Source organism: Armigeres subalbatus, unplaced genomic scaffold (genome assembly GCF_024139115.2).
Source record: "Armigeres subalbatus isolate Guangzhou_Male unplaced genomic scaffold, GZ_Asu_2 Contig155, whole genome shotgun sequence".
Taxonomy (NCBI): Eukaryota; Metazoa; Arthropoda; class Insecta; order Diptera; family Culicidae; genus Armigeres; species Armigeres subalbatus.
The window spans coordinates 14,128-39,995 of NW_026942340.1; the positions used below are offsets into that span (position 1 = coordinate 14,128).

The 25,868-nt window shown below is 37.7% G+C and overlaps 1 protein-coding gene across 1 annotated transcript; it reads right to left on the reverse strand.

Moving 5' to 3' along the window:
• Positions 1-15,101: 15,101 nt before the first annotated feature.
• On the reverse strand, positions 15,102-16,319 carry LOC134202995 (uncharacterized). Its single transcript, XM_062677995.1, has 4 exons — positions 16,159-16,319; positions 15,532-16,102; positions 15,308-15,312; positions 15,102-15,236 (listed from the first exon to the last, which is right to left on the reverse strand). The coding sequence occupies exons 1-4, from the start codon at positions 16,273-16,275 to the stop codon at positions 15,102-15,104; spliced, it is 828 nt and encodes a 275-aa protein (XP_062533979.1). The 5' UTR covers positions 16,276-16,319.
• Positions 16,320-25,868: the final 9,549 nt, after the last annotated feature.

The window sequence follows — 25,868 nt, forward strand, 5'->3', positions numbered from 1 at the left end:
CGTCGAAGTTGCGGGGTGTAATTCATCGTAGATCATCCTGTCGCAACCTGCGAAACCTGCAACCTGCAACCTTGCAGTTCCATGTTCCAAGCTTCCAAACGTAATCCTTTTTTCGTCGCCTAATCCTTTGCCGATTATATCGAGTCGCATTATCTCCTAAATTGTTCGTAATTATTGGTTTTCCATGCGGCTTATTGGGCCTGCGCAAACCTCCTGTCTCGTCGGAGGGCCGTCGTGTCAGGGCTGTTTAGCGTGGCTCCACCCCAGTACCCCGAATCCCAGCACCCCGAATGCCATTACCCCGAAGGCCACTACCCCGAATGGGACAGTGCCCCGAAAGTCATTACCCCGAATGGGATACTACCACGAAATCCATTACTCCGAAAGGCAATTACCCCGAAAACATTTAGAATCTATAGTATTATATTATTATATTTAACACCAACATATATCGATGAATCGCAACAGTTTTTAACCAACCAGATTAACCAACGGTTTTGATTTTTCTTCCAATTAGCTTTAACTGTCATTCCTATCATTATGACCTGAAAAAGTACTATTCTACGAAATGGAGTAAGAGATCCTTTTTTCCAACAGAACGCGTTTTCCCGGTATAAGGCGAACAGAGGGGATGATGCCTTGTTTTAATGAACGAGTTTGCCCGGTATAAGGCATACAGAGTAAATATGATCTTTTTTTTTAATAAACGCGTTTGCCCGGTATAAGGCAGATAGAGGAGATGATGCCTTCTTTAAATGGACGGGTTTGCCCGGTATAAGGCACGCCGAGGAAATAATGCCTTGTTTAAATGAACGCGTTTGCCTGGTATAAGACAGACAGAGGAGATGACGCCTTCTCTAAATGGACGGGTTTGCCCGGTATAAGGCATACAGAGGAAATTATTCCTCATTTAAATGAACGGCAGACAGAGGAGATGATGCCTTCTTTAAATGGACGCGTTTTCCCGGTATAAGGTAGACAGAGGAGATGATGCCTTCTTTAAATGGACGCGTTTGCCCGGTATAAGGCAGACAGAGGAGATGATACCTTCTTCAAATGGACGCTTTTGCCCGGTATAAGGCAGACAGAAGAGATGATACCACCTTTAGATGAACGTGCTTATACCTTGATAAGGCACACAGAGGAAATACTGCCTTTTTAAAAGGAACGTCTGCTCGATAGAAGGGGAAACGAGATGATGCCTTCTTCAAGTCAACGCAACTTCCCGAAGACGAACAATATCCCCCTCTCTCTCACTCTCATACACAAACTCTCACTCACTCACTTCCTCTGTCTCACTAATTATTACTCATTCACCCACTCTCATTCATTCACCCACTTTTACTCACTTAACCACTCTTACTCACTCATCCACTTTTACTCATTCATTTACATTCAATCATTCGCTCTCTCTTTCTCGCTCACTCTTACTCACTCACTCTTACTCGTTTACTATTACTCGCTCACTCACTAACTCTTACTCGCTTACTTATATATTCACTCTTACTCACTCACTCACTCTTACTCAACCATTCACCCCCTCGTCGATTTTGAGATTTAGACCACGCTTCATCCAGAATCCGTTGCTTTTACTACAGCGACCAAGGAACAACTTCTGCCTTGTTGCCCTAGTAGCCATTCTGACGTGGACCGCAATTGCCTCCAACTCTCTGCGCTGTGCATGAAAACTTGCTGCATAATCTCCCCCTGCCATTCAGGAATCTTCAAGAGTGCTATACGAAGTGGAACGGGATCTTACGGAGTAAGAATACTTAGTTCCATATTGCATTGAAACAGTTGCAGTTCCAATTATTGTTCATTTATATGATTGAGTAACATTTTTTTCATTGAAATGAAGTATTAACTTGAAATAATGACTAATTCGGGGTACTGGTTCATTCGGGGTAGTGTCCCATTAGGGGTAATGGCATTCGGGGTAGTGATTCATTCGGGGTTGTGGCGTTCGGGGTAGTGGCCTTCGGGGTAATGGCATTATGGGAAATGGAATTATGGGTAGTGTCGTAGAGTCGTTTAGCGTCCCACCTTACATCAGGACTTGGGGTTGTGCGCTTTTAGCGGCACACGGTCGCTTTGGTGTGACCTACTTGCGGATGCATGCAGCTTTTTATAGGAATTTAACAGGGCCCACTATCAAACCCCACCACATCCACATCCTAGGCAAGCCCCACAACTCGCAGATGGCCTAGGGAGGGATCGTCAAGCCCTTGGACATAGTCCCTGCTGCCCGCCACGTCACAACATATAAGGTTTGATTCTTCATAGAAGTTGTAGCAAAAGTTCTCCTGAAAAACTTTGTCGTAGACACCAAGGTCGTAAGTTCAAAACTTGTTGGCATAAAATGCAATAAATCTCCAAAAGTAATGAAATTATGAACTTGGTGTTTTCGACAAAGGTTTTTAGGGGAACTTTTGCTACAACTCTCGTGAAGACATATACCTTCCATGTTGCGAAGTTAAAAAAAAAATCATCTCACTTTGAGGGGGATTGATCATAAGGCTGAGTACCTCCAAAGAAGCGCTTCGACTTACTGATAAAATGCCTCGAAGACGCCATTACGCTAAATCACATAATACAGGTACTATTAAATAAACGCGCTAAAACACTATATTTCAGCCACTGTGCTTTGGCAGGCTTTGTTCTATTATTGTCAGGGGGACTTTTGTTGGAAAATAAGACAAATAAGACAAATAAGACAAATAAAACAAATAAGACAAATCAATACAATATTTTCAAAACGATTTATCTGCTTTTGTAAACAAAGATTCAAACGACGATTTGACTAATCTGATAGCTCTCCCACGCAAACCAACACCATCAATAGGTAGATGAAGGATTCCGCTACCTGTTGATGGTGTTGGTTTGCGTGGGAGAGCTATCAGATTCGTCAAATCGTCGTTTGAATCTTTGTTTGCAAAAGCAGATAAGTCGTTTTGAAAATTTTGTCTTGAAATAAGACAAATAAGACAAATAAGACAAATAAGACAAATAAGACGACAATAAGATACCACCAGTCCAACTTTTGTTGCTTCACGTTTCAGGCGGGTATACAGTTCTGCCACCTTTGCAAATGTTCGGCCGACAATGTCCATGTCATCTGCGAAACAAATAAACTGACTGGATCTGTTGAAAATCGTTTCCCGGCTCTCCGCATGACATCTTCTAGCGCAATGTTGAACAACAGGCACGAAGTCCATCACCTTGTCTTTGTCCCCGGCGCGATTTGAACGAAATGGAGTGTTCGCTAGAAATCTTCACGCAGTTTTACACACCATCCATAGCTCTACGCGGTCTATACTGTCGTATGCCGCCTTGAAATCAACGAACAGATGGTGCGTTGGGACCTCGTATTCAAGACATTTTTGAAGGATTTGCCGTTCAGTAAAGATCTGGTCCGTTGTCGAGCGGCCGTCAACGAAGCCGGCTTGATAACTTCCCACGAACTCATTCACTAATGGTGACAGACGACGGAAGATGATCTAGGATATCACTTTGTAGGCGGCATTAAGGATGGTGGTCGCTCGTTCTCACTCTGCAGCTTGTCGCCTTCCTTGTAGACGGGGCATATAACCCCTTTCTTCCACTCCTCCGGTAGCTGTTCGGTTTCCCAGATTCTGACTATCAGTTTGTGCAGGCAAGTGGCTAGCTTTTCCAGGCCCATCTTGATGAGCTCAGCTCCGATACCATCCTTACCAGCTGCTTTATTGGTCTTTAGCTGTTGGATGGCATCCTTACTTCCCTCAATGTGGGGGCTGGTTGGCTTCCATCGTCCGCTGAACTGACGTAGTCATCTACTCCGCTGCCTTTCACTGCCTATACTCTCAGCGCCATTCAAATGTTCCTCGTAGTGGTGCTTCACCCTTTCGATCACCACACGTTCGTCCGTCAAGATGCTCCCATCCTTATCCCGGCACATTTCGGCTCGCGGCACATAGACTTTGCGGGATGCGTTGAGCTTCTGATAGAACTTGCGTGTTTCTTGAGAACGGCACAGCTGTTCCATCTCCTCGCACTCCGCTTCTTCCAGGCAGCGTTTCTTCTCCTGAAAAAGGCGGGTCTGCTGTCACCGCTTCCGTCTGTAACGTTCCTCGTTTTGCCGGGTACCTTGCTGCAGCGCGACCGCCCGCGCTGCGTCCTTCTCCTCAAGAATCTGTCTGCACTCTTTGTCGAACCAATCGTTCCGTCGACTTCGTCCCATATACCCGACGTTGTTCTTCGCTGCTCCGTAATAGCTGCTTTGACTGTATTCCAGCAGTCCTCAAGATGGCCCCATCAAGCTCACCCTCTTCCGGCAACGCTGCCTCGAGATGCTGCGCATATGCAGTGGCAACTCGGGCCCTCGGATAAAGCTCTATTAATCAGCGAATCACATTCAACGAACGAGTATTGGATGCAGAACGGTCAGGCAATCTTTTTTTTTCCTGTTCGGGTGTTCTGCTGCAACCAGTTATTAGATCTTTTGTAGCACTACCCGTGTATTTAGTGATTAAGTGCATCTATAATAACTTCATTACTATTGAGAAGCAATGACCTGCTATTTGGACCCATCACAGAGAGCAATCTCATTGAAAGCGCGCCCCCTTTTTCAATAGGAAATCAATCCTTTCTTGAGAAAACAGAACAGTAATACTGTTATTTGTCCATGCATCGGAGCCCTAGCCACATTCTTGTCGTGCTTCTGGAATATCACCGGTGAAGCTCCAATACCGAGATTTTGTTCTATCTACGAAACCATTTCAAGCTAAAGAATTTGTTCAGTAACAAGAATTTTTGTGGTTTTCTCACTACCATTGTTAACAGTTCATGAAGAAAAAGAACGTATTTGAACCGCTAACTCGATTTTTTGTCTAGCAATAAGTTCAGGCTTGGACGATGTGTACTGAGATTTTTCAACCAATTGCTTGAAAAGTTGCTTCCGCTGCATATAGCTAATGGAGGATTTCGAGCCTTTTAATCATCTCATGAGTAAAGTTATTATTGGTATACTTCAGAAACTGCTATTGGCAGCGAGGACTAAATACAATGAATCCTTAATTACCACAATGTATTACCTCCTTAGCCTTGAGGTAAGACGCGCGACTACAAAGCAAGACCATGCTGAGGGTGGCTGGGTTCGATTCCCGGTACCGGTCAGGCAATTTTCGGATTGGAAATTATCTCGGCTCCCCTGGGCATAAAAGTATCATCGTGTTAGCCTCATGATATACGAATGCAAAAATGGTAACCTGGCTTAGAAACCTCGCAGTTAATAACTGTGGAAGTGCTTAATGAACACTAAGCTGCGAGGCATCTCTGTCCCAATGTGGGGATGTAATGCCAATGATAAGAAGAAGAAGATAAGAAGAAGAAGAAGAAGAAGAAGAAAATTAAAGAAGCTCGAAAAATGGATTGAGCTAGGGCTCAATTTGGTAGATCTTACTCCGTAACACATTACGAAAAAGTGACCTACCAGCGTTACGGGGCGATCATAAAAGTGTTTGGCTCTATTTGGTTCGGTCGGTAAATCGATTGATAATTACGTGCGTTCGATTGTGAATACACTATTTCTCGTGTTTATATTAGTTTTAAATGTGAATGCAGACCCATCGATACTTACCCATTAACAAATGTTACTGTTCGTCGTCGGAGAGTCTTTGATCCTCCATTCAGATCGAGGAACTACACGCAACATGAGCCAACTAGTAGGTTCATGAATGATTTCAATAGACTACAGGATGTTATTTCCCCAACAATGACAACAGAAGTGATTCGTAATAAGTTAAGATTATATTTAAGAGGACAACTGTATGTGTAACGTTAATTTTGTGTATAATATTTAAGCAGGGTAACGGGCTTACAGCCTATAGTCCAATAAACCAAACCAAACCAAATAGAGGCATTTATTGAAGCATAATCCCTTCTTTGTATATGTTTGCATTCCAAGTAGTATTTGTTGTTGTCGTGGGCTCCAGGTTCCTCTTTTTACGCCCTAAATTCAAAATAACGCTTGCAGTACAGCATTGATTGCATGAGTATCCCAAATAACATTTTAAGATTTATCATGCTCTATAAGAGGTTTCCATGACCAGTTGCTAATAAAACTAATAACTCCACCAAAACCTCTTCATAACATCATTAAGATAGCCTTCCGGCCTAATGGACCAATCTAGAAGAAGTTTTTAAAACCGTATTAAGAGTAGTAATAAAACAACAATAAAACATTGTATTGAATTTGTTGGTACTCTATAAGAGGTTGTCGTGACCATCATAAGAGTAACAATAAAACTGTTTAAATGTCAAATTATGGATTATATTTATTATCATCCCATTGCCTTTGTTTTCATTTTCACTAGATAACAATGTCCTCTATGTAAAGGTGATGTGTGAAAAATAATGCTTCTGATTCTACTTATGGTTGATGTTGAAAATGAAGCATTATTTAAGTAGTTCATACAACAGAATGACATGCGCAACCAAATTTATCGTGAATATTGAGTTTGTAGAAGCTTAAAATCAACGCGCCTCGAAATTATCAAATAATCACATGAAAATAGGAAATTAAATAAATTTCCAAACTACTCAAAATATTTAAATTTCAAATAATTTGTAATAAAGTAACCGTGGTTCTATCAAAAAACCTCAGAAATAATTCTATTCCACTAATGAATAGTCTATTTGATCGTAATTGATGTATTTTTTTGAATCACGGCTATGACGTTGATCATTGTTTCAACATGGCGACATTCCTTTTTATGAAAACAAAAAAATCTGGCGATAAATAGCTCAATGGCTTTTGTGATAACCTTAATAATTCTCCTTGGTTACTTCATGACCGTTTTAAACTTGTTATAAAACTTTGTCATGATTACACTTCCCTACAACAGATGGCCTTCGGTTCGATAACTGCATATGCAGCCTAGTGGCAGAGGCGGGAAGCACTTTTTCATCCTACGGGCAAAGATGCCAAATCTGTGGAAATTAAAGCTCTCGGCGGATTTGCGGATCCGTATAAGAAATCTACGAATGCTATAGTAATTTCCTGAAATTAGTGAACCTACGAATATATGGAATATTACACATTCGCATTTTTGGTGCAATTCGTAGGAATCAAATTTGTGTATACAGGGCCAAATTCTTTAACCAGGAGTACATGTGCATGAGGAAAAATGTAAACATTATTTCCTCCTTCATTTTTTTAGAAACCGGAAACTCGATATCATTGTGAAATAAAATGATTCTTCATCGCATCGGCTTCTCATGAAAAGCCGCAATCCAATTAAGTGCATATATTTAACAGCATTTCATATTTATGTGTCTCATTTCCCACATCAAAATCAAAACTAACATAAGAAAAAAAACTAAATAACCCTTCTCATAGAACATAATTACTATTGACAGAAATCGAATTGTTTTTGACAAACTTTTATTGGTGTTATTGGATAACACCGGAGATTCTTATGACCAAGGGATTTTTTACCTGTCCCTTTTAAGCTATGTTTTTAAATTTGGGAAATGAGAAGCATCTTAAATTTATCGGAAACACATGGCACTCACATTATGTCGATATGAATATGCTAACCTCATTATGCGTCTTATTGCACGATTCACGTCTAAGTTATACAGCAACACTGCTTTCCAAATTCAACATGGCGTCACGTTGAGTAGTTTTAAAGCAGTGACCCAAACTGGTTTTATGACGCATTTGAAAGCAATAATAAAACTATTTTTAAATCTTCAAAGTTAATAAAAAGTTTAGTTTTAAAACATGGTTTATAAGAGTTTTATGGACATCTCAAGAGTGATATAAAACCTTTGTTCGATAGCATTGTTTATGACCACCATAAAACAATAGGCTTTAATTATTCCCACAATAAAACCTTATTAAAATTCATATAAAACCCAACGGTCACAGGATTGTTACTTGGGTATGTATCTTGTGTGGCAAGTACATTGGATACACTATGCCCAGCGAGTTGAGAATTGTGTTATTGTGCTATTGTTTTACATCATTCTTCTTCATTTCAATACTAAATCAATGAAATTACAACCTATCTGGAATTAAGAACATAATATAAATATGACATATTGAAAACTGTCATCGTACATGATGATTAATTAAAGAAATGTAGAAAACACTTTTCAACTGATTGAACATTGCTTTACAATTAAATTTTCAGTCAGGAATCGAGGATCCACTTAAAGCTAACAACGTCAAGTGTGACAAATGAAACATGACAATTAATTATGTCCCCAATCTGACTAATACATTTTGCCATCCTCAGAAACCCACTAGTCATCTGTCATCACATGTTTTCAAGTTGAACCAAATTAGCATATAGCTATTATGTGGCGTGTAACAGCTAGATCGTTCACACATTAAGCGATATAGCTACAAGCAAGGATTCAGCTGACATCATTATTGTAAATTAAACCTCATCTTCGGTCGTCGTTCAGGAGACGGATAGACAAAGTCCTATCCATCACGTATTCGACTGTAAAGTTTGGAACCGTTGCGAAAACGTTCCCTTCTTCTGCAGATACTACGGTGGTTGTCGAAATTCGCCAAAATCGCCGAGTCATTAGATTTAATTAGTCCAGTAGTGGGTCCTTTCACTACACTGAACCCTTTTCCGATATTCAAATTGGATTATAGCATCAAAAATCATACCTCCAATTGGAAGCATACCAATTCAACCGAAACACTACCACAATCTTCGTCTGCTGAACCCCTCTTGCGGCCAAGCACCGCCGGTAAACATCAACAGGAACATTTGCGAGACTGTCCCTTCGCACACAAATACAAGCATTAATAATTTACGGAGCATATTCTCCCTCTCTGTCTGGTTGACATTCAGGGGCACACCAGAATCCCCTTCCCAATTCATATTACGTAGAGGATAGTGTGACCACTGCCTGGCACCCCACCATTCGTTTTATGATGTGCGAACAAACATATTCCTCCTACCTATGCAACACATATATGCGCGCCGGGATCTTACGAGCAAAGTATGATATGGATCCTAGAACAGTATTCGGACCAATTTTGAGCACACATGTAACGAGAAAATTGGAAGATAGAAGGGATGTGATACAGACAGTGTTTCCAATATTCTGTTGAAATATTGATATAAATGTGTTAAATATGCTAACCAGATGTTATACCAAAGTGTTATTAAAGGTTTGGAATGATTTTTTAGGAAAAATGATGATTGTCGAAATATTTATAAACTGACTATGCTGTGCCTTCGCCATTCATAATAGCTAAAAAGTTTTAAGAACGTTGCAATTATTAAATATAGTAAGAGTAATAAGCTGTAGCAAAGGCGTAGGATTGACAATCCGGAGATGGCGAATTCGATTCTCTGTCCGGTCTAGGATGTTTTTGGGTTGGAAACTTTCTCGACACCCTGGGCATAGTGTATCCATTGTACTTGCCACACAAGATACATACTTATGCAATGGCGGGCATAAAACAACTTTCAATTAATAAACTGGGGAAATGCCAATAGAATACCAAGTTGAAAAGCAGGCCAAGTTCCAGTTCGAATGTAGAGCCTTAGAAGAAGAAGAAGAATAAGCTGGAATATTTCAATGGGGATACACAGATACCACGTTTTATGAAGAATCCCTACCATAATAATCCAGTTTGCACAAATCTGAAAAGAAAGGACAAATGAAATCCAGAGGAGCCAAAATCATTTTTCCTGATGGTTATTTTTGCCAATATCTTCAACATGGCACCACTGCTTCAGTTGTCCAGTCTATAGCGAACGGAACAGAACACGGTAATACCGACCAGAAACCATTACCCGGCTCTATATAGAAGCGAGGAAAGCCAAGCACCCTCCACCCCCTTCCACTAAATTTATTTTTCATAATTTTCCTTTTTGTTTCCATTTCTTCGTCCCAGCCGCTAGAGGGGAGGGAGAGTGCAGCCGGTCGTCCACGTCGTATGTGAACCTATCCTCTGGTCGGTCGTATGTTTGTGTATGTAGGTTTGTGCTGTGAGCTGCTTGAGCCATAAAACTTTGAACGATCCTTTTTCTGCTTCATCCTCGTCCTCCCGTGGACGCAGGACTACGTATATGTGTGCTGCTGGCTAAGTTTGGGCTGGAATGGGTAAATTCGTTCGTTTCGACCCGACCCAAGCACAGTCTGTCAGCAGCCGGCACTCGACCATCGCCGGGGATGAGGAATGTTGTTCGGATGAGAGAACTCTGAAGTGGGTCGTCTTCGTCGGTCTGGTTCCGTTGGTTGGCAGGCTGGTGGCGTCCGTATCAAGTATCAAGCAGCGGCAGCATCCAATTTCTTGGAAAGATGGAAAGCAGCGAGGGATGCCGGACATGGACAGAGACGATGAGAGGCTATTTCAACGACCGAGCGCTGGACGCTTTCTGCTTACCGGTGCACAAAAAGTGTTGTACGAGCAGAACAGTAGTGGCGGAGGGGGGAGTATCTGTCCTGTTTTGTAGATTGCCCGAATGTGTGTTGGTGGGCGTGTGGATGTGTGCGCTTTGTTGGATATTGGTTAGTTTGCGAAGAGGGTGTTTTTATGGGCAAGGATAGAATGGCCACTACGTAAAGTATTCGAGGCGAAAGAGATGAGCGGAAGATTGCAGTCAGGTCCGGAAGGAAAGGGTGCATGAAGTGGTCTATGATTGGATTTGCTGGACTTTATTGTACATTTATGTTGTATTGGTGGATGTTTTTGTGCTGACCAATGGCTATAAAGTGCTCTGAAATGTGAGAATGGTTCTGGATATTGTATTTGTGTTCAGATAGCATCGCAAAGCTTTGTAGTTATTATTGGATGATAATAAAGTTTAATGATTTAAAAAATATATATACCATGATCCTGTGATCTGTTGGGATATTTTTTTTAGAAACTACTTATGCCTTCTATTTAATGAATTTTACGTATCATATTTATTTATTCAGCCTATAGGATAACAACTATTTTATTAGTAGATGATAAAACAGTTAATGGCCGATGCCCACGTAGCGTATTTCTAAGCTGCATGCACATCGTGTCTACGCAAGGTACCCAGCATTAAGGCTCGATGTCCACGTAGCGTCTTTTCAACTATGCGTGCACACGACGTTAAAAAATACGCAGGCGCGCATCGTGAAAAAGCGATAACGCAGCGTCACGTTGCGTTGAAAAAACATGCATACGTGTGGATTACTCAAAGGAGCATTAGTAATTTAATCATGATTAATGAATAATGGGCTAATTAATCAGTATTCATTAATCATAATCATACAAAAAAGTACGATTCAATCATTAATCACTAATCGTCAATCATAGAATTTTACATTTAATCACTAATTATACATGTATACATGTATACATCGCTTTTATTCATTAATCTTTAATCATAATCATATAACTTTTATACCTTTCAATAACCCTATTTGGTAGCCTTGGAGAAAGATTGGTTGATTATTGATCACTATGCAAAGCATTCAATCTGATTATTTATAACCAATAATCATCAACAATATCGATCGTTAATCATTAATCATACACATATTGTGTCAATATTTAATCACGATTGGTAATCGTTATTCATACTCCAATGGTGTCATTCAATAATCATGATCGTTAATCATTGTCTAAAATTGATTTAATCGTTGATAATTTTTACATTCTGTCTTTATTTGATAGGTTTTCAGCCCTAGGCTGGCTCACCTCTTACGTTGATAATTAATCATTGTCAAAAATGAATTAATCATAATCTTTAATCACAAAGTTAAATGGTTAATCATAACAAATTTAATCATTAATTGGAAGCTTTATTCATTAACGCTCTGATTACTACATGCACGGCGTGCACGTAGCTTATAAAACCGCTACGTGGACATCGGCCCTAAAGCATACGAGGAATGGCGTTACAATACGCAGATTGTATTCAGTGATTAATGAGAATAGATGAAATAGAACATGTAACCAACAGATGGAGCCTGGGAATGGATTGCCATCATCAATGTGAATGATTGTATGATAATCACCAGAAAACCATTCCTCAGAAAACCACTTGCCAGAAATTACTATTCCCCAGAATGCTGTTTCCTAGAAAGTATTATTTCCCAGAAAATTATTCGCCAGAATGTACCATCTCCCAGAGTTTTTAATTTCAGTTTATACATGGTTAATTAATGAAACAGCTTGTGATCAGTACTGCAAAAGGTAGTGATCGTTATAAGACAGAGAGTAAAGCGCTTTTTTTCTATCTCAGGCTTCCAAATGAAAGTATTGTGGGTTCCTTGATCAATTTCGCATGAAAGACAATCATAAATGTTGTGCTTTGTTTTAAAAATAAAAGTTTTGAATTATTTTAATAGATATGTACAAAGAATAATGACTAGTCGATAAATTAATCATATTCTTTTAATCAACCGAGTTGTGGTAAATGGTATTAGCGAATAAACACAAAAATAAAGCAGATATTGTACACTTTCATGCCCTGTCACAGAATAAATATAATAGAGTAATAGTAATACTTATTGATACCATTACCCGAGCAGCACATATGCTATAAATAAGTTAATATTACTCAAATACGGCCAAATTCAGTTATATATGAATGAGTTGCTTCAACTAAAATAATCTGAATTGTGGATATGAACATGATTCACAAAAAAAAAATTTCTCATTAGGCCGGCACAAACATGGAAGAATTCATGTTGGTCTTTGGATGCCGAAGGGTAAATATCAAATAAATGGATAAATTGATAATTGATAAAATCCTAAAACTCATCAGTTTTCTTAAAGAGTTTTCTAAGAAACCTCAATATTTTATTTTTTTTTCCAATCAAATTTTGAATCCCCACTCAAATAATAAAATAAAGCTACACAAAATCGAGGAGACGGTAACAGAAGAAGAAAATAATATTTGTTCCGGCCATTTCGCCTGCCCAACCTTTTCAAGAAATGTGCCAACTTTTAAAATGACCACTTGCTGGTGGGCCAAAAAATATTCGGAACATATTTTCATATAAATTTTCAAGAAACCGCCGGGGTGAGAATGGGTCAGCGCCCTTACCGACAGTCTGAATGTCCGATAACAAAACCGCTCAAAAAGGTCTCTTATAATTCTGTTTGCTTGTCCTCACATACATTAGATCTATTCTACACGAACCCTATGTAGTTGAAACAGTGACCAAATCTCATCCCCATTTGACCCATTGTCACCCCGACGACGCGACGTATCCAAATTAAAATACTTTTTTCACAATGGCAATTATTTTACAGAAAGGCTAAAAATGTTTAAGAAAAGCCAAACACTTTTGTATTGCAATTAAACAATCTTTTTGTGTGCTAATTTTCTTTTACGTAACAAGACATGGAATTGTTGTCTTCTTTCCAATATTCCAATATTGATTTCACAATTCGTGACTGAGTTTCGCAAGCCGATAGTGAAGATCAACAATTATGTTTTACTACTTTATATAGTCAAAGTAAATAAACATAGTACTCCTTTTCGATAAATATAGTAAGTAACAATCAAATAATGAAGATAACATAAGAAAGAGCATACTCACTGGAGGAACCAGAGGTGGACACCACTCGTCGCAACCACGCTGTAGTTCACAAAGGCAGCGTTCTTGCGCCAAGTGGCACTCTATCAAATAGCAATAACGGACTCCGCCAATGGTAATACTTCTCTGCTAGATGATTGCAAAGAGCATAAAAACAAAAAATACACTTTTCTGTTTATAATCAATGCATTTACAGACGACAAAATGATTGACATAGTTTTGGCCACGCTTCTATACTACGTACTCCTATGTGCGCCGCCTACAAGGTACTCTCCCGACTAACACCAATTGCAAGAGAGTTCGTGGGGCAGTACCAGGCGGGATTTATGGGTGAACGCTCTACCACGGACCAGGTGTTCGCCATACGTCAGGTATTGCAGAAATGCCGCGAATACAACGTGCCCACACATCATCTATTTATCGACTTCAAAGCCGCATATGATGCAATCGATCGGGACCAGCTATGGCAGCTAATGCACGAAAACGGAAACGGATTTCCGGATAAACTGATACGGTTGATCAAGGCGACGATGGATCGGGTGATGTGCGTAGTTCGAGTTTCAGGGGCATTCTCGAGTCCCTTCGAAACGCGTAGAGGGTTACGGCAAGGTGATCCCGACTAGAAGAGCATATCAAAATTTTATCAGGTTGTGTTATGATGTTATACTAAATTCTTCTAACAAAATTTGATATAAATTTGATGCAGGATGTTGTTAAAATAACTCAATTCATATCAAAACTCTCTCATGACCTAACAGAAAAGTAACATATTTTGTTACAATTATTTATAAAAATAACACATCATGTTAGGTATCTCAGCTCAAAAATAACTAGATTATAACACAATCTGTTATAAAACATAACACAAATATAACTCAATAAGATATTAATAATGACATACTTTGTAACATAATTATAACAGGATGTGATATTAAACGCAATACCTTTGGGTATATTTTCGATTGTAAAAATAACACTAATAATATTCGTTTTTATGAAGTTTATTCGTTAAAAAAACAATTAAAACAGGTTCAAATGCCAGAAAAACATTAAAATGTTAGATTTGAATGGAAGTAAATCAGCTCATCACGTCTCAGACTAAAATATCGCGATTGACAAATTAAAACAAATTAAAATTTCTTTGAAATTCAGAATCAATTAAAATATGACATGACGCGATCAAATTACTTGTTGCCGTAATATGAAATAACTCGAGCCATTAGAGAACGACAATCCTTCATTTTTATTCCCGCCACACCAGACGAATCTCCTTGATAACGACGATGTTCGGCAAAACGCACTAGAAGAGAATATGCTTTAGTTATATAAATTATGTATTTTTTATGAACTCACTCTCAATATATTCCATTTTTTCCGGATCAAGACAAATTTTTTCGGCAGTTCCAATTTCTCGGCATGATTGTTCGCCTACCTTGCGATCATTTGGGTTATTCGACATACGATCACTGACAGACATGTTCTGAAGTCTTCGTGGCAGATTTCCAGCAGCAGCAATTTAACGAATATGCAATCCCTTCCTCCAGCAGTTTCCGAAAATCTCTTTAATTTGGCTTATCGGGAAATCCTGCCTCTTCTGTAAAAACATCATCCCGCAGCGATCCATGCACTTTTGCATTTAACGAATCAGTTAACGAAATGCAACGGATGTTGCTTTCTTCGTTCAAACGTTTGAGTTTCTAAATTTGGAATAACAGAATATTGTTTTACTGGATCAAGTGATCTATTTTTGACTGCTGTCCACATATACACAAACTGTAAATGGAAGTCATAATGATTTATATGAATTATCAAATCTCTATTTAGTTTTTAAAAGGATCGAAGTAAAAATTAAAAATAATCTTTTTCAATAAAGGCGCTTTAGCTATTTTTATAGCTGCTCACCGATACAGATTGATAGTATTGAGTGGACTTGTCTTGCAAAAAATCCTTCCATCCTTTTGAAATCGTTAGCTAGGATTAGGAAATACTTACCACCGGCTGATTGCTCTGTCATAGAAGCTGGTAAAGGTGCTCTCATCTCAAAAGGGCACTCGCTGATCAAATCATGATCCGTATCGGACATATCGATGTCTGAACGTACAACCGTCGAAATTGCTGCGCTGCTGCTAATATAAGTTTTCTTGTATTTAGGGAATGACTTTTGACTGGGCTCTGTGGTTCGCGTTGGTTCGCCTTTCGAAACCGGTCTTGCTGTGTAACTTTTTATGATAGGAGCTTCTTTGTCAACACGAGCCAATGAGTTACCTTTAGCCCTTCCTACCACTTTCGCAGAATCGGTCAGTTCAATGCTCACGCTACTGTCATCTACATCGCTTTCCGTATCTGAATTCCAATCCCGTAGTAGGTTAGATCGGATGTCCAGCAGATGCTTGTTGTGATCATCGTCCATATCGATCAACGGGACTCTGACTGCGGATTTTTCTGCATGTTGTGTTCTTGCTTCCGATGGCGGCTGTATCGTTGCTGGAACTGGTGCTACAGATGTTTCTTTTTCGTGGGCCCACTTTTGGATTGGCACGGCCCGAATTTGCAATGGTCTCGGCTATAAAGAGAGAGTTTGTTTTATTTGAGGTTAGGCTAAAACAACAAAAACATTACCTGTTCAGGATCCAACAAAAACTCCAAGTTTTTAGTTTTCGCTTCATTCCGGACGTTTTTGTTCGTGGATTTTTTGGCTGCTCGTTTCTGTGTAGGTTTTCTCGACGTTTTCCCCATTTTATTATTTAACCGCAGCACGAAAAATCCCGACACACGCTGAAACTGATAGGAAGGTAAAATGGTTTGACGTTTGACAACAGGGCAAGAACATGTACATGGTTGCCATTTATTTGAATTCAATTTTGGTTATTATTTTTCGGAAAGTTTTTTTGTTTTTTTAACATGAAGAAAAAATTACTGTTTTTCATTTGATTGTTTGCTTTTTTATCTTTTTGTAAAGAATGTTCTAATGAACGGGCACCTCGACCAGGAAGGTACTGCCACAAAATATATAAGTAAATTAGAGAAACGAAAAATAAATTTCTCCGGTCTTAGCTCACTTACTCTATTCTTCAACAATTGATCATACAAACTTTGTCAGGAATCCTTGTTTTTGACAACTTAAATATTTTTTTTAATTTAAAATATAAAATAGAGAAAGTGCTGCAATTGGATATTTGTCCAATATTCGCCTCGACACAATATCACCCCGATTCTACTGGCCGGTTTATACTGCAGCCCTATTTATATTTTTTCTTTTCAATTTTCAAAATGGGTTAAGCTCCAAAAATAATGTGCTGTTCTGAAAAGTTGTCAAATAATGGACTGAAACAATAAAAGGAGATAGCTATTTTGACGTGAAAGGTTAATTACACTTAATACTCGGACATTCTGATTTCTCTTTCCCTTCGTCACGAAACACGAGGGAAACGGAATGTCAAAAATGCTGATTTGTTTTGATTCTGCGTTCCGTTTTTATTTTCTCAATCCCTTGTGCTGAATGACATCTGAACCATTTATAATTTGAGCGTTTTTCAAGCAAACGGGGTTTCAATTAAATACGATCATATTACTGGGGGTCCACGGTATGTAGCATCAGAGTCTTTACTAAGGGTTAATTCTCAAATATTACAAAAATTACATAACGCCAATGTTGATCATTTTTACCTCCTACCCACCCTCTCGAAACGTTGCTTGCAAGAATGATTTCTGAAATTTGAATCTGCCGTAACGCACTAACTGATTCCCTTCCACCCTCTAAAGCGTTATATAATTTGTGAATGGGCTCTACTACATTCAGTGAAGTTTGCAATGTCATTTTATTTGACAAAAGACAAAATAATAAAAGATTTTAAACTATTTGATATGGGAACAATGTTTTAGGGTTGAGATATGGTTCAAGACAGGTGTGATCTAAACTATTCTGAGCGTGTATTGGTCTTCAAAAGAATGTAAACATTAAGTGACGTCACATTCGTTCTGTCAGACCATGGTAAAATCATATACTTATAGTTAAGTACCCTAGTTCACCCTCTATATTAAATTTGTAAACATTGACCTCATGATAAACCACGTATTTAAAGTCAAGTAAAAAACTGTTAACATTGCAACTTATATGATTTGAACAAAGACATATGACGTCACGCTTACTCATACAAGGGTAGTGTTTACATGTTTTAACTGTTTTTAGATGCGAGGGAATTTTGATATGGGGAATGTCATATGAAGCTTGTAAGGTTATGTCATTTATGATATAGTTTATCTAGTGATTATTATCAATCTACTGGACAGCTGCTAAAATGAGTGGGAAACGACGACCAAATCACTATTGGCTAATGGAACCATGGTATAATCAAAAATATATAAAAAAGGTGAGGTACAATAAAAAAAATTAATTTAAATGAATTACTATTTTTATTTTATAGCGTATAACAGATTCGACCCGTTGTGATTCTTCTGAAAATCCAAATGCTGCAGTAGGTGACGAAATTCCATTTAACATTGGAAATGTTCAATCAGGTAATTTACTAAAACGAGTAGCAAAACACTTACCGATTCAATATTTTTTCTATGTTATCAAACAATGTAGCATTAATACTGTTTTTATTTTATATATTTCAGAATTTAATCTAATGACTCCTACAATGGATAATCATACAGAAAACTTATCTTCCGATACTGAAAGTTTTTACTCTGACACGACGGAAAATAGCTTTTTAAATGAAAGCTACAATCATTCAAATTTATCAGCAGCAAGTTCTTCAGAAATAGGCGATACACAAGACACACGCCAAAATTACGATGATGTTGTTGATGATGCTACAGATAATATTTCATCGGTAAGAATTATATAAATATATTAAACTCGATTTATTGGTTTGACTCGATAAGGGAGCATCCACAACTTACGTAACGCTCAGAGGGGGAAGGGGGGTTGACCGAAGTGTGACAATCCATACAAATATTTTCAATTATTCATACAAAAAGTGAGACATAGTGGGGAGGGGGGTTGAAAATGGCCAATTTTTGCGTTACGTAATTAATGGATCTTCCCTAATTCCAAGAATCACACACAATTACCTAATTTCAGCTGTATCAAATTTTGTTATAATTGAAAATTTTAATACTATTATTGCTCTTCTTTGGATCCCTTAGTTAAAGATAGAAGATAATATAAATTCCATAAACCTCATTATATTTAAATCTAATTCTGTCTAAAACATTTCAGCAGTATATCACAGCTTGTGATGAATATATAAACTTCAGAGAAGATATTCGAATCAGTGAAATCTTGTTCATGATACTGAATGTTTATATCAAGTATAAGCTACCACAACAGAGCGAAGAACATTTATTACGGATGTTCAATACAATATCAACAAATAACTGTTTTCCGGAGACATTTGACTCGTTCAAGCAGATGTTCCCAAAGGACTATGGAATGGACCGCATTTATTTCTGCAAGAACTGTCAATATGGGTAAGACAATTAAATACTATTCGATACTGATAAATATTACATTGAACGTAATGTATTCTAGGTATTGCGGCACACCTAATGCGGAAACTGTTTGTCCTGTAAAGGATTGCAAATCTTCGGAAAAAGATTTTTTTGTGGTGTTTTCGTTGGAGCATCAAATTCGAGAAACTGTTTTGAAGTATTCCAAGCAGATAAAAGATTATGAGAAGTACGTTGTTGAGAACGATGTGTGTGATATCAACAGAGGAGTCCTAGCACAGACAGTAATGTCACGTGAAGATGGGAAATTCATAACTCTCTCTGCGAATGAGGATAGCGCTGCACCGTATAAAAGTACTACGAAAAAGCCGATGTATCCACTTTTCCTCACAATTAATAATTTGCCTCCTCAATTAAGATTTGATAAAAACAATCTTATACTTGCTGCTTTGTGGTTCAACACGGGAAAACCTGACATGGCCCTTTTCCACAGGAATTTCATTCAACAAACTAGACAGCTTCGTGGAGGAATTCAAATAGGTTCCGACCTCTACAAAATACTGGTGCTCCAGGATTGTATGGATTCAGTAGGTAGATGCGAAGTTATGTGCTCAAAGCAGTTCAACGGAAAATTTGGTTGCACCATCTGTCTCCACCCTGGTCAAGTGATAAATAAGCAGGTCCGATATCCTTACCAACAAACGAAATCAAATCTTCGAGAGAACTGGTCCACAAGGAAACTTATGATGCAAGTTCACAACTCTGAGGAAAAAGAATCAGCTTATGGAATAAAAGGCATAAGTGTTCTCACTGGCATTCCAGACTTTGACATTATCAGAGGGCTGCCACCAGATTACATGCATATGGTTAATTTGGGTCTCATGAAGTTAATATGGGAAATTCTTCTAGAAGGAGACGCTGATAATAAATCCCAACCATATCACTTGGGTAACTACAAAGATCTGATAGAACGAAGGCTACAGGCAATTCGACTACCAAGCAGTTTTCCTAGACGGATAAGAAAAATAAACGAATATGCCAAATTCAAAGCTAGTGAATGGGAAACAATACTTTTTCACTGTATCTATCCATGCTTTAACGACTTGCTCCCAGTCGAATACATGAATCATTTAATGTTGTTGAGTACCAGTATTTTTCAGCTCCTGGGATTACAAGTATCGAGAATCACACTTTCATCTTGTGAGAAACAGTTAGATCTATTCGCCAAAGATTTCGAGAAACATTATGGACAAAAGAATATGGTTTACAATGTTCATTTAACCTCTCATCTAACGCAAACCGTTAAAAACCTTGGAGCACTTTGGAACTCGTCATTATATCCGTATGAAAACGGAAATGGAATGTTAATAGGATTTCAAACCTCGAAAAATCATCCTGTTCTTCAGGTAGCGCAAAAGTTTTTATTGAACAGAGTTTGCCATTTCTCTGAAGATGACAGTTCATCATCGGTGAGAAATTGGGTCTCTAAATTTTGGAGTGCTCCACATCATAACACAGAATTTAGTAACAGCAATCGCTTTATATTGCCTGAGAATATTGACAGAGATATCGACGTGAGAAATGTGCAGTTTTGTGAGATCGGAAAATACTATTGCAAAGGGGTTAAAATTTGCACAAAAGAATTATGTGAGAACTTTGAGTATGACGATTCATTCATTTTTCTTAACGGGGATTTCTTAAATATTTGTCGTTTGTTAATTGATTCTAATAGTAATGTTTATGTGTTGGGTACAGTTTTACTTACTACAAAAATATTTGAAAACATGTGCATATATGATATTTCTGATAATCTGAAATTAACTCTCGTCAATGATACACTCCGATTATGTGTGAATATTGAAATACCAGATCAAAAAGACCAAGGACGAACTAAAAACTATATTTCGATTTGTAAACCGAAAACGCAAATAGATTAGATTGATATTGTAGCAAAATATGTTTACGGCAAAATGTTAATTATAAGGCTGATATTATAGAAGAATTTATATATGTATATATATATTTTTTTAAATTGGAAATTGCTGAAAAGCATAAAAGAAAAACCATGATATCAATAGGGGAAAACTTACTGCCCACAACTCAAACAGTGTTTGGCCATTGCTCGGAACGCAAAAATCAATATGATCTATTCTGAATATGGGGATGTCAAACCGTATAGCCACCAAACAGCAACTTGTCGTAGGTTAACCGGAACAATCAGTGCTTAGTTCATAAAATCAGTAAGTTTTAGAATCTGATCCATGTGCATATTATACTTTGTCATAAATTATACATGAAACACGATGGAAGGAAAAATATCAAATTTTGTTATATTTTGGTTATAAATATACACAAACGTGAGGACGCTACTTTCTAACAAAATTTGATATATTTTTATTAAAACTTTTTTAGAGTGAAAAAACTTGAAACAAAATTTTAACAAAATAAGTTATAAATATCTTAATTTGTTAGTTTTCTGTTACGTTTTTGATATGCTCTCCTAGTCGGGATGGTCTCTCGTGTCTGCTATTCAACATCGCTTTGGAGGGAGTAATACGAAGGGCAGCAGGGATTGACACGAGTGGTACGATTTTCACGAATTCCGTCCAGTTATTTGGTTTCGGCGACGACATTGATATCATGACACGTAACTTTGAGAGGATGGAGGAAGCCTACATCAGACTGAAAAGTGAAGCTAAACGGATTGGACTAGTCATCAATACGTCGAAGACGAAGTACATGATAGGAAGAGGCTCAAGAGAGGTCAATGTAAGCCACCCACCACGAGTTTCTATCGGTGGTGACGAAATCGAGGTGGTTGAAGAATTCGTGTACTTGGGCTGACTGGTGACCGCCGATAACGACACCAGCAGAGAAATTTGGAGGCGCATAGTGGCTGGAAATCGTACGTACTTTGGACTCCGTAAGACGCTCCGATCGAATAGAGTTCGCCGCCGTACCAAACTGACTATCTACAAAACGCTTATAAGACCGGTAGTTCTCTACGGGCACGAGACCTGGACGATGCTCGTGGAGGACCAACGCGCACTGGGAGTTTTTGAAAGGAAAGTGTTGCGTACCATCTATGGTGGGGTGCAGATGGCGGACGGTACGTGGAGGAGGCGAATGAACCACGAGTTGCATCAGCTGTTGGGAGAACCATCCATCGTTCACACCGCGAAAATTGGAAGACTGCGGTGGGCCGGGCACATAGCCAGAATGTCGGACAGTAAGCCGGTGAAAATGGTTCTCGACAACGATCCGACGGGAACAAGAAGGCGAGGTGCACAGCGGGCAAGGTTGGTCGATCAGGTGGAGGACGATTTGCGGACCCTCCGCAGACTGCGTGGTTGACGAAGTGCAACCATGGACCGAGCTGAATGGAGAAGACTTTTATGTGCAGCACAGGCCACGGCCTTAGTCAATCATCGTAGTAGTCAAGGCCAGGCAAACTGACGTATTTTTCTAGACAGCAGATTTTTGGCTGTAATTTTTTGGATGAGTGAAAATTAAAAAAAAAAAAGTGAAAGTTATCTTTGCAAGTATGAAAAAATATCAGAAAAATCAACAGTTAAATTTTAAAAGAAGTGGACCAAAGTGACTGAAGGATTGTGATTCTGAGGGCGTCATTGAACAAATGCTGATGAAGACTAGAATATGTGCTCAAGAATTGAACCTTTTTAGCCATTTACTCTCGAAGGCTATACATTACTAATTCAAACAAGACAATGGACCTCGGATATCTCAAACATACGCCAACTCATTTCCACGATGAAATATGTTTCGTAATTGTGAAGGAAATTCGGTGAGCCCTTTCCGATTATCCTTGTTATCCATTTGCTTTTAGTCTCAGTTACATTCTATTTTTATTCGATGAAATTTGTTGTAGGTATATGTTTTGATTGAAAAGTCAGATATGGTGCTATTTCTGTCTTTCTTGTACCAACATTAGTATTTAGTAATTCGTTATGGGATTAGATTTGTGTACTCGTTTATTTTTTATTTGAAAGCTAGTTTCATAAGTATGATTTTAATTAAAAGGCAAATATTGTTAATATGAATATTAAAATATGTATCAAAATATTCACGTTACAATATTGACATAAATCCAAGGTAACTCCAATCAAACTATAGGGCTTAAACTCTTCCCTAAAAAATAATTGAGATGGATTATTTCTAAAAGGTATATCATATTTGTTGCGGAACAAACAGCTTATTCTTTTAATTCAAGAGACTGATATTTGAATCCGCGATTTTTATATTCAATTTTATGGCCTCTGAATTCAAATCTGAATTCCAGCTTAAGTAAGGAAATAATTTGTTGCATTTTAGGAATTAGGAAAATTATTTGGAAATGGGATAAGATCGTGTACACGAATTCACAGAAAAATTCCTAATTGTTGGAAGTCTGTGGATGCTGCAATACCGCGTCACTGCTACGAAGCACTCAATGACATTTTTAAATTGTTGATTCTTCAAGAATCATGTGCACAACTATTGATGAACTTAAATATTTTTTATGGCTCCATTTATTCCGTATGATTGGATAAATTTCAAATATTCTCATAGATTTACATAAATTTTCATTTTTATATATATTTTCATTCATTTAATAAATTTTAATAAGCATATATACTGTTACATACTTTCATACACTCTCATGAATATTCAATTATTTGCATTTATTGCCATAAACTTTCTCACATCTACATACGAAACTATATTTACTCTAATCCTTATATCGAATCATATTATTCGTATGTTATTTGACGAATATTTTTTAGAATGTTTACCTTTCAACGAATTTATTTTTTTTAGAAATATTATGATAACAATACCTATATGCAGAAATCCTGATACAAATAAAATTAATATTTCCAGTTCTCAAATTATTCTGATTCGGAAAAAAATATAATAATTTAGAAGATTAAACAAAAATGTTTTTTTTTTTAGATTTATTACCACTGCGACTAGTATTTAAATCTATTGTAACTAATCAAAAAGTTTATTTACAGCATTTCTTATAAAATTTAGTTTTGGGTACATTTAACAACACCATATAGGGGAACTGTTCCGTTCTCCATCTCACTGTACATATATCCATCTCATCGCTAAACAAAGAAATACGGCACCAAATTCGTCGCTTCTTTTTGTCAACATGCGTGCTCACTGCTGAAAAAAATCTCAAAAATAATGAAGAAACCAAATTCCTTTCCATTGCTCTGATTTTGATGGGATGGAAATAGGGGCTATGAGATGAAGTGGCAAACCGTTCCCCTATTGTATTTAATATAAACTAGTCGACCCGGCAGACGTTGTCCTGCATAGTAGGCGAGAATGTGCGTTTCGAACTGCCCATGCAAAGTTCGCATAGGAATCACAATTTTAGTTTTTCACAGTTTGCTCAATTTTACTCGTAATTTTCGCATTAGGAAATATCATATAAACCCGTCGGAAACTATAACGAATGTTTCTGCTGAAGAAATGAAAAAAATCCATCCAGCCGTTTTTGAGTTATGCGGATACGAACACAGACCATTTCATTTTTATATATAAGAAGAAGAAGATTAGTAATCTAATTTATATGTACTATATTACAACCCTCATATAAATCATATTATTATTTGATCCTGAATGGCTTAAACTGAATAGAGTTCATCCTGAACCAGACACGTCATTTTGTCGATAATTCCAGCTGCAAAGGATGAAGTCTCATGTAGCCCGAATGCGATCATCTCTTTGATTTTTTTTGTATCATTAATGATTATTATTGTTATATTAGTTTCTGTATTTGTATAAATGGTTATTTTATTTGATCATCAGAATATTTCTATCCATTTTAGTTTCAATAAATGGCCATCGTAATGCAAAGCTATTTAATACATTATATTCTAAATATTTATTACTATGCATATATTTCATTTTAGTTACAATACATAATATTTTTTTGAATTAATTAAAGACTGCTTATGCCATCAGGGATATTTTTTTTCCGATACAGGACCAAGGTTCAGTGATTCTTCAACCACAACACCACCGTATTAAGCTGTGCTTACAGGAAGTAGCTACTTTTAGCCTAAATTAACAATGAAATTGATTTTTCAGAGCAAGGTATTGGAGCACCGTAGCTTTATAGGATTCTCTACCAGATCACTATTTCATATATTCTTCATACAAGCTCAAATTTCTCTTACAATATTACTGATTTTACTGTAAATATATGAGATGGGGGTGGGAGGGTGCATCAGGGCATCAATGAAGTTACAACTGGACAATGAAGTGGTAGCCAATCGGAGTCTAGGAAGAAAAGTATTAGTCGTTCGCGTCTATTACTTTTACATATCTCCAACAGTTGTTAACCAGTTGACGCGCCCTTTTTCAACAAACCATCCCGTGGAAAGCTTGACAAGTATTGCAAATTTCACTATTCTTTCTGTTGGATCATTCTGCTGGAAGGAGATTCTCATTTTCCTGTGGGTTTCGTGTAAGTGTCTCTGCTTACAGGTCCACCACCCCCATTTTGGCCCTTCATACAGCAATATGTTGAATGCAAAATCATATTGAAATTTGCCAAGTGGAACCGCATGCAGAGCAAGACTCTAGCCAGGATGGTGGCTTAACACATACATACATACATACACAGGCCACTCCGGCCTTAGTCTGATAATAAATAAATAGAAAATAATAATTTGGAATTAGGGTAGATGTACCAGTCGTGGTTATAGCACCAGCTGTCGCACTAGTGTAATATACACTAAGTGGCATATCATATCACCACAAAATATATTCTAATCAGTAAATCATATCCATAAGATACGATAACACCTTCAACCCGTTTCGGCCCGGGCTACGATTTCAAATTATAAAATCCA